The following is a 14,347-nucleotide window of genomic DNA, read 5'->3' on the forward strand; positions in this document are numbered from 1 at the left end:
ATATATATGCCTTGTACTGTGCATTTATGTAAGTGTAAGATGCACACATTGTGATGTTTTCTTTTCAACTATAATATCATTTGAATCAAACCATCACTGTTAACAGAAATGTGCAAATTAGAAACCCTTTGACTTGATCTCTCTTCATGGTCACACCAGCCTAACTTATTCTTGTAAATTTGAATTCAGCCTTCATCTTGTAAGCTTTTCAGGCACAAGTAAGCCTAAATCAGTGGAATGAGTAAGCAGGAAAGGCGTGCATTCATTATCACTTTTTAAATTAATAGCATGGAAACGATGAGTGTGCTCATTGTTAAATGGCTATCCTTTCTTTTTCATAGGTGCTATACCACTTATTTGAAGAATATGCTGGCGTCGGCTCAGTAACGTTTTTGGATGTTCCACTAGGATTTATCTGCTTCTTTGTTGTGGCCCTGGGAGGAGTTTTCGTTGGCCTGGCATATGGACTTCTAGCAGCATTTACTTCCCGTTTCACCACCCATACACGTGTTATTGAACCTCTGTTTGCCTTTCTGTACAGCTACATGGCTTACTTATCTGCTGAGGTTTTCCACCTTTCTGGCATCATGGCGTAAGTTTTTCTTTCTAATAAACATTGTTAAATAAATGTTTTGGTAAAGTAGTTTTTTGGGCTTCACTGCCATCTTATCTGCAAATTTTTTCCCCCTCTGCTCTACAAGAACTTTGCATTTCCAAGTAATACTGAGCCACATATCATCTTAGGGTCTGGTTATCTCCTTAAGATTTTCTTTGTTCCTAACTCTCACTTGTTGTATTTTAGGTTAATCGCTTGTGGTGTGGTGATGCGTCCCTATATAGAAGCCAATATTTCACATAAATCCCATACCACCATCAAATATTTCCTGAAGATGTGGAGTAGTGTCAGTGAAACTCTCATTTTTATCTTCCTGGGGGTGTCAACAGTAGCTGGACCTCATTCATGGAACTGGACGTTTGTAATCTGCACACTAGTCTTTTGTCTTGTTGCACGAGTTCTTGGTAAGAACTAATTGAATTAAAATGTCCATTTATACCATGTCTGAACATTTCAGTTCTATGTAATTCACCTAATGTTGTGAATTTCATTTTGAGTCAACAGCTATGAACATACACTATAAACCAAATATGTCAAAAATCTTAATAAAGGTTGATTTCTTTCTGTAATTGTTTACTCTTTTTCTCAATATATTTAATGGTTTCCAGGGTTATGGATGTTCTGGAAATAATGTATAATACATGGGAAACCTATCTACAGAAGATGGTGCTTTCCACATAGGCATGCACACATATATTTTAAGACCAGGACAGTTTACAATTGCTGTTTTATTCCATGTGTTTGGACTGTAGAAGAAAGTCATTGTCTCATAAACAAGATCCGGAAACTAACACTAGAATGCTTCAAGGCTGTAATGTGTTCCACTGTGTAAACGTTTAAAACAAAACATTTTTGAATTGTGAGGTAGAAACCTCTATTTTGTCAATGTAAAAATGGAGTAACCTTTGAAAACAGACAATGTTTTCTGCAGCCATGTTTAAAGGCTAAATTAGTCAAGTTTTATACATATTTTTTCACTTTTTGACAGCTGGCCATCCACTTTCTTGAAAATGATATATGTTTTTCAGAACAGTGATCAGTAACCTTATTTAAGTATGTTTAATCTATCCTTAAAGTTTTCATAAACAATTGCAGAATGTGGCTGAGCTTGTGAGGAATTATTTTATACATTGTCTTATCTGAAACTGTCCTGTGTTTATTTTTTATTCTTCTTTCAGGTGTTGTTGGATTGACATATATCATCAACAAGTTCCGTATTGTGAAACTTACCACAAAGGACCAATTTATTATTGCTTATGGTGGCCTCAGAGGGGCAATTGCTTTCTCCCTGGGCTACTTGCTCCCTCCCGATCACTTTCCAATGCGAGATATGTTTCTGACTGCTATTATCACAGTTATTTTCTTTACTGTGTTTGTGCAGGTAAATAAAATTACTTTATTCTTTACACTTGAAAAGGGTTAAGGGCTTTCCTGATCTTGTAAGCTGCCATAAGTAATGATGTTTTTGTAATGTGTACAATTATACTAGTAGTAATTAAGCATTGCATTCTGCAAGTAATTAATTTTTTTTTATGGAATGGATAACAAAACTGTCACGCTTAGCACATATAGCAGCAGAGAAATTTAAGGAATACTAATGACTAAATACTAATACTAATGACACCAGGAGCAAGTTAGACATTTGAACTAATGCAGGATAGATGGAGACAGAAACTATTCTGATTTCCTAAGGACAAATGGTAATGTGAACAGTTTCAATCACAGAATATGAAAGATGACAATGTAAAATTGAAAATTACTCATGCTTCCTGGCAGTAATGTAAAAACAGACTTAACAAAGTGACAAATTTACTGCTTTGTAGCTACTTCCATTCAAAGTGGTAGTCTCCAAGATCATTTGCATTAAAGATGAATACAGTACACTCTGAATTTAGAACTTTTCATCGTATTTTTTAATTTTTTAATCTTATTTTATTACTTTTAAGGGTATGACAATTCAGCCTTTGGTGGACCTTCTGGCTGTGAAGAAAAAGCAGGAAACCAAGCGTTCTATCAATGAAGAAATACATTCACAGGTAAATGCTTTTATTAATCTATGTAATATTTAACAGACCTACACTTTATCCTTGGCAAAGTACCACTTTTAAAATATATGTGTATCTTTGATTCTATCCCAAGGAATACTGGGCCAACTTTTGTTGAATTGATGTAAATATGTATGTGATGTCCATGTTGGATTCAGCTGGCACATTCCCTTGAATCCAATCATTGATTGTCCTTGACCATGGGTGGACTGAGGAATGAGGAAGCCTAGCACAAGTGTTGATGCAAAGTGACTTATGCTTTTATTACAAACTGTGTTCAGCAATAAATAAAGCACAGTGCCCTCTTCTTTAAATGAATAAATAGATGCCTTGCTTTGGAAAAAGTGTTATTCATCAGTATAACACAGTAAAAAATAGTTTACTGTCAAATAATGCAAAGAGTACGCGACACGTGATTTTCAACCATTCTATGATCTGCTTCTCACAACTGAGGGCACCGTGGTGGATGTTAGCAGACTTGCTGGCCAACCACAAGCGTTACCTGGTAGGTAACCACCCATACAATCAGATTGTGACACAGACTATGAATGCAATGAACACGAATGCAATGAATGTAATTACCCGGATCTACATACTGTCAAATAAACGAACCACACGCTGTGGCGCAGCATTAGGGTCTTCGCCTCTAGCGCTGACGTCCGAGGTTCGATTCCCGCAAGGGAGTGCAATAAGTGTGTACGCCTGATGAGCCCAGAATTAGGGCGAAACACGTGTCGCGTACTCTTTGCATTATTTGACAGTAAACTATTTTCAACCATATATATATATATATATATACAGTGGTGTGAAAAACTATTTGCCCCCTTCCTGATTTCTTATTCTTTTGCATGTTTGTCACACAAAATGTTTCTGATCATCAAACACATTTAACCATTAGTCAAATATAACACAAGTAAACACAAAATGCAGTTTTTAAATGATGGTTTTTATTATTTAGGGAGAAAAAAAAAATCCAAACCTACATGGCCCTGTGTGAAAAAGTAATTGCCCCCTGAACCTAATAACTGGTTGGGCCACCCTTAGCAGCAATAACTGCAATCAAGCGTTTGCGATAACTTGCAATGAGTCTTTTACAGCGCTCTGGAGGAATTTTGGCCCACTCATCTTTGCAAAATTGTTGTAATTCAGCTTTATTTGAGGGTTTTCTAGCATGAACCGCCTTTTTAAGGTCATGCCATAGCATCTCAATTGGATTCAGGTCAGGACTTTGATTAGGCCACTCCAAAGTCTTCATTTTGTTTTTCTTCAGCCATTCAGAGGTGGATTTGCTGGTGTGTTTTGGGTCATTGTCCTGTTGCAGCACCCACGATCGCTTCAGCTTGAGTTGACAAACAGATGGCCGGACATTCTCGTTCAGGATTTTTTGGTAGACAGTAGAATTCATGGTTCCATCTATCACAGCAAGCCTTCCAGGTCCTGAAGCAGCAAAACAACCCCAGACCATCACACTACCACCACCGTATTTTACTGTTGGTATGATGTTCTTTTTCTGAAATGCTGTGTTCCTTTTACGCCAGATGTAACGGGACATTTGCCTTCCAAAAAGTTCAACTTTTGACTCATCAGTCCACAAGGTATTTTCCCAAAAGTCTTGGCAATCATTGAGATGTTTCTTAGCAAAATTGAGACGAGCCCTAATGTTCTTTTTGCTTAACAGTGGTTTGCGTCTTGGACATCTGCCATGCAGGCCGTTTTTGCCCAGTCTCTTTCTTATGGTGGAGTCGTGAACACTGACCTTAATTGAGGCAAGTGAGGCCTGCAGTTCTTTAGACATTGTCCTGGGGTCTTTTGTGACCTCTCGGATGAGTCGTCTCTGCGCTCTTGGGGTAATTTTGGTCGGCCGGCCACTCCTGGGAAGGTTCACCACTGTTCCATGTTTTTGCCATTTGTGGATAATGGCTCTTACTGTGGTTCGCTGGATTTCCAAAGCTTTAGAAATGGCTTTATAACCTTTACCAGACTGATAGATCTCAATTACTTCTGTTCTCATTTGTTCCTGAATTTCTTTGGATCTTGGCATGATGTCTAGCTTTTGAGGTGCTTTTGGTCTACTTCTCTGTGTCAGGCAGCTCCTATTTAAGTGATTTCTTGATTGAAACAGGTGTGGCAGTAATCAGGCCTGGGGGTGGCTACGGAAATTGAACTCAGGTGTGATACACCACAGTTAGGTTATTTTTTAACAAGGGGGCAATTACTTTTTCACACAGGGCCATGTAGGTTTGGATTTTTTTTCTCCCTAAATAATAAACACCATCATTTAAAAACTGCATTTTGTGTTTACTTGTGTTATATTTGACTAATGGTTAAATGTGTTTGATGATCAGAAACATTTTGTGTGACAAACATGCAAAAGAATAAGAAATCAGGAAGGGGGCAAATAGTTTTTCACACCACTGTATATATATAGATAGATATATATATATATATATAGATAGATATAGATATATATATATATAGATATAGATATATATATATATATATATATATATAGATATAGATATATATACTGTATATATATATTTTATTTATATATATATATATATATATATATATATATATCTATAATAATAAAAGGCAAAGCCCTCACTGACTGATTCACTCACTCACTGACTGACTGACTCACTCATCACTAATTCTCCAACTTCCCGTGTAGGTGGAAGGCTGAAATTTGGCAGGCTCATTCCTTACAGCTTACTTACAAAAGTTAGGCAGGTTTCATTTCGAAATTCAACGCGTAATGGTCATAACTGGAACCTCTTTTTTCACAATATACTGTAATGGACGGCAGCTCGATGGCCGTGGGAGGAGGAGTTGAGTGTCACGTCATCACGCCTCCCACGTAATCACGTGAAAAGACTGTGAACGCAGTAAGGACAAATGAAGGAGGAGCCGCAAACAGCGAAGAACAAAAAATTAATTAAACAATTGAGAAGGGAGCGAGTGAAGCATACAAGCATGTTCATAAGGGAAACAAAGCACGGTATAAAACGTAAGTTTAAATTAAGTTTATAGAAACGCTCCCGCTGCGGATTGCAATAACGTGAAAAGACTGTGAATGCAGTAGGGACAAATGAAGGAGGAGCCACAAACAGCGAAGAACAAAAAATTCATTAAACAATTGAGAAGGGAGCGAGTGAAGCATACAAGCATGTTCATAAGGGAAACAAAGCACGGTGTAAAACGTAAGTTTAAATTAAGTTTATAGAAACGCTCCCGCTGCGGATTGCAATAACATATTCGCGAGATAAAAGTTTAACGAGAAGACACGAGGTATAAACGAACCACATGCCGTAGCGCAACGTTAGGGGCAACAGTTTCAACCATTCTATGATCTGCTTCTCGCAACTGAAAGACGGCACATGGCGGATGTTAGCCCACTTGCTGACCGCAACGTTAGGGGCTTCAACTCTGGCGCTGACGATATTCGATTCTCCAGAGGGGATGCAGTGAGTGTGTATGCCTGATGAGCCCAGAATTAAGGAGAAACACGTGTCGCATACTCTTTGCATTATTTGAAAGTAAACTATTAAAACCATTCTATGATCAGCTTCTGGGAACAGAAAGAGGGCACGTGGCGGATGTAAGGCGACTTCCTGACCAACCACAAGCGTAACCTGGCAGGTAACCATCCATACAGTCAGATTGCGATTCAGAAAACAAATGCCATGAATTTAATTACCACGATCTACAGTGATCCCTCGCTATATCGCGCTTCGCCTTTCGCGGCTTCACTCCATCGCGGATTTTATATGTAAGCATATTTAAATATATATCGCGGATTTTTCGCTGCTTCGCGGGTTTCTGCGGACAATAGGTCTTTTAATTTCTGGTACATGCTTCCTCAGTTGGTTTGCCCAGTTGATTTCATACAAGGGACGCTATTGGCAGATGGCTGAGAAGCTATCCAGCTTACTTTCTCTCTCTCTCTCTCTCTCTCTCTCTTGCGCTGACGTAGGGGGGTGTGAGCAGGGGGGCTGTGTGCAGCTGCTTCCTGAAGGACATGCTGCACGGAGCTTCGCATACTTAAAAGCTCAAAGGGCACGTATTGATTTTTTTTATCTGTCTCTCGCTATCTCTCTCTATCTCTCTCTCTCTGACTTCCTGCTCCTGACAGAGGGGGTGTGAGCTGCCGCCTTCAACAGCTTTGTACCGGCGGTGCTTCGCATACTTAAAAGCCAAAAAGCCGTATTGATTTTTTTTTTGACTGCTTGCTTTGCACTCCTTTGAAAAGGAAGATATGTTTGCATTCTTTTAATTGTGAGACAGAACTGTCATCTCTGTCTTGTCATGGAGCACAGTTTAAACTTTTGAAAAAGAGACAAATGTTTGTTTGCAGTGTTTGAATAACGTTCCTGTCTCTCTACAACCTCCTGTGTTTCTGCGCAAATCTGTGACCCAAGCATGACATTCTAAAAATAACCATATAAACATATGGTTTCTACTTCGCGGATTTTCCTATTTCGCGGGTGGCTCTGGAACGCAACCCCCGCGATGGAGGAGGGATTACTGTACATACTGTCAAATAAACGAAACACACGCCGTAGCGGGACAGCTGTGAAAAGCGAGGTTAACAAAAAAACAGATCCTTAACAAATTGTTATTGGTATATTTTCGATCCGTTTAAAAAGGTTTTATTTTCTTCTTAAAAAATTAAAAGCAGTACTTCGCCGCAACAAAGCGCAAGAATTTGGCTATATATATCTGCTTCTCACAATTAAAAGAGGGCACGTGGCGGATTTTAGACGACTTCATGACCAAACATAAGTGTTACCTGCCAGGTAGGGTTACCACTTTTAATACAAAAAAATAAGGGACGCATACTACAGCGGGTGCCACATCCCAGTGCCAACAGTTTGCAGACTCTACTTAAAAGACCCGCCCTCCTCACTGGACAGTTAAAAAGACCAATCAAACTAACGATGACATCAAGTATTACCCAATCAAAAGTAGGAAAGGAGGCATCTTCATAAAATGCGTGTGGGATGATTTGCATGAGACGCTGCTTTTAAAAAAATGATAAAAAAAATACGGGACAAATCCCGTCCCGTATTGATTCAAAACGGGATGCGCAATTTCATTCTCAAATACGGGACGATTCCGTATTTTAAAGGACGGGTGGCAACCCTACAGTGCCAGGTAACCACCCATACAATCAGATTGTGATTCAGACTAGGAATGCAATGAATGTAATTACCCCGATCTACATACAAGGCGAACGTCTTGCAACATTCAAAGATGATGGTTTGGGATAAGTACACCATAGAACATAAAAGAGCTTATGAAGCCTTGAACCGAAAAAAGCAAGATCTCAGAGATCGTAAAAAAAAAAAAAGGAGGTAATGTCGTTTTACTCACTGTAGATTTTAGTCAAACATTACCAGTTACTTCACGAGGGAGACCAGCAGATGAACTCAACACGTGTTTAAAATCCATGCTTCTCCCACGCTCGGTTATATGTCGCGTGTTCTCGGGTAGGTGCACCAAAAAATGTATACATTTAAGCATGTAATGGGCAAACAAAAAATGAGGTATACCCGAAGGCACTGCAGTAGTACTTAATGTAACTTTACTTCTTAAATGTTAATGTTTTACTGTTTAATAATTTATACGCTTCTTATATGTTGTTCAAATTCTTTTATCAAAATACCAGTGACAGCGCAATGCACGATAACGTGGAGTGAATACACCATACGCATCCGCCCACGGCCACCCTGGTGTGCGCAGATAGGAGTTGATTCTACAATAAAATAAAATAAAGATAAAAACCCAGGATTGTTTCCTGCCTTGTGCCCTGTGTTGGCTGGGATTGGCTCCAGCAGACCCCCGTGACCCTGTGTTCGGATTCAGCGGGTTGGAAAATGGATGGATGGATGGATAAAAAGAGTAATACAATCATCACCCATAAAGCGGATAGTAGATGTGACGTTCTATATGTGTACCAGATTTCAAGTCAATAGGTGAAACGGTTTGCGAGCTACAGGTGATTTAAAATCCTGGACAGACAAACGAATAGCCACGGTAGCAAATTACAGAAGAAGATTTTACTGTTTAATAATTTATATTTATATGAAATGTGCTTCTTATATATTACTTCATATTCTCATATGATAATGATGTTAATGTTGTTTATATTGATTTCTATGTTATTGAAACTGCATGTATGTGTGTATATGTATGTGTGTGTGTATATATATATATATATATATATATATATATATATATATATATATATACTAGCAAAATACCCGCGCTTCGCAGCGGAGAAGTAGTGTGTTAAAGAGGTTATGAAAAAGTAAAGGAAACATTTTAATAATAACGTAACATGATTGTCAATGTAATTGTGTTGTCATTGTTATGAGTGTTGCTGTCATATATATATACATATACACATACACATATATTATATATATATATATATATATATATGACAGCAACACTCATAACAATGACAACACAATTACATTGACAATCATGTTACGTTATTTTTAAAATGTTTCCTTTACTTTTTCATAACCTCTTTAACACACTACTTCTCCGCTGCGAAGCGCGGGTATTTTGCTATTTATCTATATATATAAACGAGAGTTGGGATCCGAGAGACTGTGTTTGTGTATTTGTGGAGGGATGGAGAGTTAAGGCGGGTGTTGGAGTCACGTGATCATCTCCCCTCCCATTCACTTCATTTCGCTCCAAGCTGAGCTCCGCAGCTGGCGCGGTCTTGCTGTTCTTGATTTGCTTTTCACATGGCCAAGTATACGTTGCATGCTCAAGAGTAAGCTCAGCGCACAACTTGGTCATATTACAACCGGAGGGGCGAACTGACAACATGGTATACAAAGAGATCCTTAACAAATAATTATTGGTATAATTTCCCTCAGTTTATTATTTAAAATTTTAAAGCAGTACTTCGCCGCTGCGAAGCACTGGTATTTTGCTAGTATATATATATATTCACACAAAATACATCACCATATAAGGAAAGTATTATTGTGGCCAGTTGAGAGGGGTTTTGGGAAATGTATAAAAAAGTAGGTTGTACATGCCTTGTATATGCATCGTAAACTTGTTTATTAATCCCTAAGATTCATCATTTAAGGTTTAATTGTAGATTTAGCTGTTATTGGGATTTACCATTGTCTCTGAAGTCTTTGACTTTTAATATAAATAAAATCTTTCCTACATTGCATTTTTTGTATTAGATAGATAGATACTTTATTAATCCCAAGTGGAAATTCACAATTTATATGGGTTATATTATATTATATTATATTATATTATATTATATTATATTATATTATATTATATTATATGGGTTTTGTAGTGTTTTAGACGAATACTTTGTGAAAAAACAACTTATTTTATATATATTTTTAGCCTTTTTTTTTACTTAATAGTTCTGAACTTTAATCTACCTCAACAGTTTCTGGATCACCTCTTGACTGGAATAGAAGATGTCTGTGGACATTATGGACATCATCATTGGAAAGACAAGTATGCTCAAAAATTGGAGATTAATGAACTTTTCATTCAGTCTTGTCTCTCATATTGATTGTCAATTGTGTTCTGTTTTCAGAGAATATATTGTAAACTTCAACCCTGTGATGTTTGTTCATTCATTTTTTCAAATCTGCTTAGTACAACACATTGCTAAAAAAAACACACAAAAAAAATTAAAACACAAAGCATATCCAGAGAGGATGTAGCTGAAGACAAGAACCTCACTGCACACATTTACTCAGGATACCTATATATTTGCATTTACTAATCATCTTTTAACATATGAAGTAGATATTTTGTTTTTTTATAAAGCTTTGTGAAGTCTATCTACCTGATTTGTTTTTTCACTGTTACTTAGGAAGACGCCCAAGTCATAACCATCATGAGGACTCACTCTGCATACATTGTATATTTGGGAACCTAGTAATCAGATAATTTAAAATACCTCTTATTTTTATTGTGACTGAAGAACTATAAATCTTTGTGATATACTTGGTGTACCTGATCTATCCCAGTTCTGAACCCAGAATAGATGCCAAGGACATTAAGTTTATCCCTTTCTCTTTTTTATTTACTGTAAACAGAATTCTACTGTGGCCATGCATAACATACCTGACCTCCCTTCTGACACCCATTGTGTTGGGGACTTCTTTCCAATAATCTGTCATTGCCCACCCTCTCACAGGGATCCCCAACTGTGTTCCTGTAGGGCCCCAGTGGCTGCGGGTTTTCATTCGAACTCTTTTTTTAATTAGTGCACAGTTTTTGCTGCTAATTAACTTCTTTTAAATTAATTTTAATTGACTTGTTTTTTTGTTTTTTTTTAAGATTTGTTCCTCTGAATTGCTTCATTTCTTTCCTTAAATGGCACCCAAACAGAAATTAAATGTGAAGTGAGTGAGCGAAAAGAAAATCAACTAAGTCAGGGCCTGAACTCCAACCAATTTCACTCCAACCAGTTACTTAATTAGGCTCTGATTCTTGTTGTTAATTAAACCCATTCTTTAATTCCATGGCTTGTTGCAGGTCTCATTGTGCAATAACATACATTTCCGAATTTGTTTATTTTCTCTTTTCTAAGAGCACTGTTAAAATGTTTTGGGGACCTCAGCATTCCTGAGACCTTCACCTTTCTTTATTTTCAGATATTGTACGATTGACACAATTTGATGGTTTTGGTTCATTTTGTATCTCATTATTGTTTGTTAATTAAGGGAAAAGAAACAATTAAGGGGTCTGGGTCTTCAAGAGCAAGTCAAATAAAATTAATTCAAAAGAAGTTACTTAGCAGCAAAAACAGGGCACTAATTAAGAAAACGGTTAGAATGAAAATCTGCAGCCACTGTGGCCCTACAGGACCAGAGTTGGGGACCCCTGCTCTATCTGTTACTTTAATATCCTCAAGTGACAATGATCTGACTATATTGACATTTTAAGACAAGTAACTGTTGTCAGTGTAGCCAGTCACTTATGCCTTGTACAACCAACCCAACTTCTGTCCTGACAAACGCACATATACTCAGAAGCCTGGCTTCAGCCAGGTCCATAACTATTATATAAAAAACATAAAAGGATATACTGTACATTTGTTGATTGTTACATTATCAACTTCATTAACTTGTTTGTTAGAAATAATGATTACTGTGATTTGATCAATTAAGGTTTCTTATCTTTAATGTACAATATTTTAAGTATTTAATTCTTTAGCGTTGATTTTTATTCGAGTCCATATTTAATGCACTCTCTCTTCTCATTTAAGACTCAATCGCTTCAACAAGAAGTATATCAAGAAGTGTTTGATTGCTGGAGACAGATCTAAAGAGCCACAGCTGATAGCTTTCTATCACAAGATGGAAATGAAACAAGCTATTGAGTTGGTAGAAACGGGGGGAATTGCCAAGATTCCATCAGCTGTCTCCACTGTTTCAATGCAGTAAGTGTAGATGTTATTTCAGTGTGTATTTTCCAGCCATTTTTTCAACTCTTATGTTAGTAATTCAAATTTTTAGATCTGTCATTGAGACATTTAAGTTGTTAAACCTTGAAAAAGTCTGAATAATGAGGGATGCTTTTAGAAAGACATTCTTTTGTGTCATTTTGAACTTGACACAAAACACTTTATTTTGAAGAGGGGCACAGCAGACATGTTTTTACAATGAGCTTAATGCACACACACCTGTACTGGATCAAACTTGTTATAGGTTATTCTTGTTATTTTGTTCTAATTCATATTTATACCCAGTTGGCTTGGTGGTAGTGTGGATAAGCAATCCTGTGCAAATTTGGGCACATAATCACTGCCAATGGGGAATTTATATGTTCTCATTTGTTGTTTTCTGGGTATTCAGATTTTAATCTAATATAGAAAAGATTTGTAGTTTGCGTTAACTGGAGCTTCTAAACTGGTATTATTCAGACCCTTATGTTTTGTAATTTTAGAAATATCCAGCCCAAGCAGAAAGTAACTGAACGGGCTCTCCCACAGCTTTCAAAGGGGAAGGAAGAAGAAATACGAAAGATTCTTCGCACAAATCTTCAAAAAACCAGACAGAGGGTAAGAGGCAGAGCACTGTGATTAAACATTGTCTAATGTATGCAAGCAGTTTATCAGTTTACATTAAATATTTCCTGTCATTAATGTCTCCTGATTTTATGTTTGTTTTTATATTTGGGCATGCCCAAGTTAGATATTTTCACAGAAAAAAGGATCTCTCTTGGAAGAAAATATCATTTTAATATGTTTGTCTTTCATTCCTTCTGCCATTAGTTTATCTGTTTGTGAGTCACTACAGCACTAAAAGAGAGCACTTATTTTCTACAAATAGTTTTAGATCCTTTAAAAGTATTTAAAAATGAGCCATCATTCTTTGTTTTTTACTTGTTTCTTATTTTTACAGAGGTTATTCATTTAGTAACGTTCTGATTAGTTTGATATATAATATGAGGAAAAGCTAGAGATTTTTATTCTGTTTGACCTCTTTTCCTTTTGGATATTATGTTTACATTTAGTTATTTTTTGTATGTACAGCTACGGTCCTATAACAGGCACACTCTTGTAGCAGACCCTTACGAAGATGCTTGGAACCAGATGCTGATAAGAAGGCAAAAAGTCAAACAGATGGAGAAAAGGGTAAGAGCTCAGAGTGACTGGCATATGAGAGGTCATGGCATTTCATTGGATGAAGTTATTTCATATAATTTGGTGTTAAGTAATTCACATGCAAGGCCTTGTCCTTTCAGCATTCCTCTTTTTTTTATAATGTGGCAAGTTTTAATATCACAAATGTTCATCTTTGGTGTCATTTAGTTACTGTTATAAAATGTTGTAGGTTTTGGCATGCATTCTGATATCTCCAAAGCCTATTGGTCATTAACAAAGAAAATTACTTTTCTTCTCAGAAATGAGCACATTAGGTGTAGTGAAAGATGTGGCCAGTGTTACTATCTGGAAGAAGGTATGCTGTAATATTCTGGCATCCCTTTTAGAGGTTGGTTTTGATTTATGTAGATAGCTGCCAGGATCGCCCCATAATCATTTCCTATATGAATAATATTTTGCACAATAATGGATGATTGTGCTTTAATTTTTGTGTTTAATGGTGTTACACCTCTGTCTTAAATGCTGAACTTGAATAATGCCTTAATTTTGGCAATCCAAGGACCAAGTGGTGGACATCAAAGGTGAGGGATACAATCAGACTGAAAAACGCCTTCCATGTATGGTTAGCACGGGAGACTCCCGAAGCAGCAAAGAGGTCAGACCAAAAGGGCTGCACCCTTGGTGGTTAGGCAAGCAAAAACCTGGGTGTGGGAGTTGTTCAAGAGACCATGGAAAATGACTATCGATCATGTTCAAAGAGGTTCTGACAAACCATCACATGACACAGAAAGGGAAGGCAGGACTTCACCCAGACTGACCTCAGCAAGGGTGGAGAAGTGCTGAGCAGGACTGAGGATGTCGTCTGTTGATAGTTTAAGAAACACTTTGAGGAGCTCCTGAAACCAATGGACACACCCTCAGTGGATTAGGCCGAGCCAGAAGCTGATGAGAGATCAATACACATTTTCTTATGGAAAAATCACTGAGGTGGTTATGAGATCCACTCAGAAATGCTGCAGGATCTGGACATGGTTGGGCTGTAGTTGCTGACATGCCTTTTCAATGTTG

General features: G+C 37.3%; 1 protein-coding gene across 1 annotated transcript in view; it reads left to right on the plus strand.

Annotated features, from left to right (window-relative positions):
* The window catches only part of slc9a1a (solute carrier family 9 member A1a), an 87,662-nt gene that overhangs the window by 61,076 nt on the left and 12,239 nt on the right, over window positions 1-14,347 (plus strand). The window contains exons 3-10 of the mRNA XM_028819945.2: window positions 342-592; window positions 803-1,020; window positions 1,795-1,997; window positions 2,563-2,652; window positions 10,103-10,173; window positions 11,939-12,112; window positions 12,619-12,733; window positions 13,208-13,309. Of these exons, the coding sequence (XP_028675778.1) occupies window positions 342-592; window positions 803-1,020; window positions 1,795-1,997; window positions 2,563-2,652; window positions 10,103-10,173; window positions 11,939-12,112; window positions 12,619-12,733; window positions 13,208-13,309 (1,224 nt within the window). The remainder of the gene's footprint in view (window positions 1-341; window positions 593-802; window positions 1,021-1,794; window positions 1,998-2,562; window positions 2,653-10,102; window positions 10,174-11,938; window positions 12,113-12,618; window positions 12,734-13,207; window positions 13,310-14,347) is intronic.

This window comes from Erpetoichthys calabaricus, chromosome 14, assembly GCF_900747795.2.
Source record: "Erpetoichthys calabaricus chromosome 14, fErpCal1.3, whole genome shotgun sequence".
Taxonomy (NCBI): domain Eukaryota; kingdom Metazoa; phylum Chordata; class Cladistia; order Polypteriformes; family Polypteridae; genus Erpetoichthys; species Erpetoichthys calabaricus.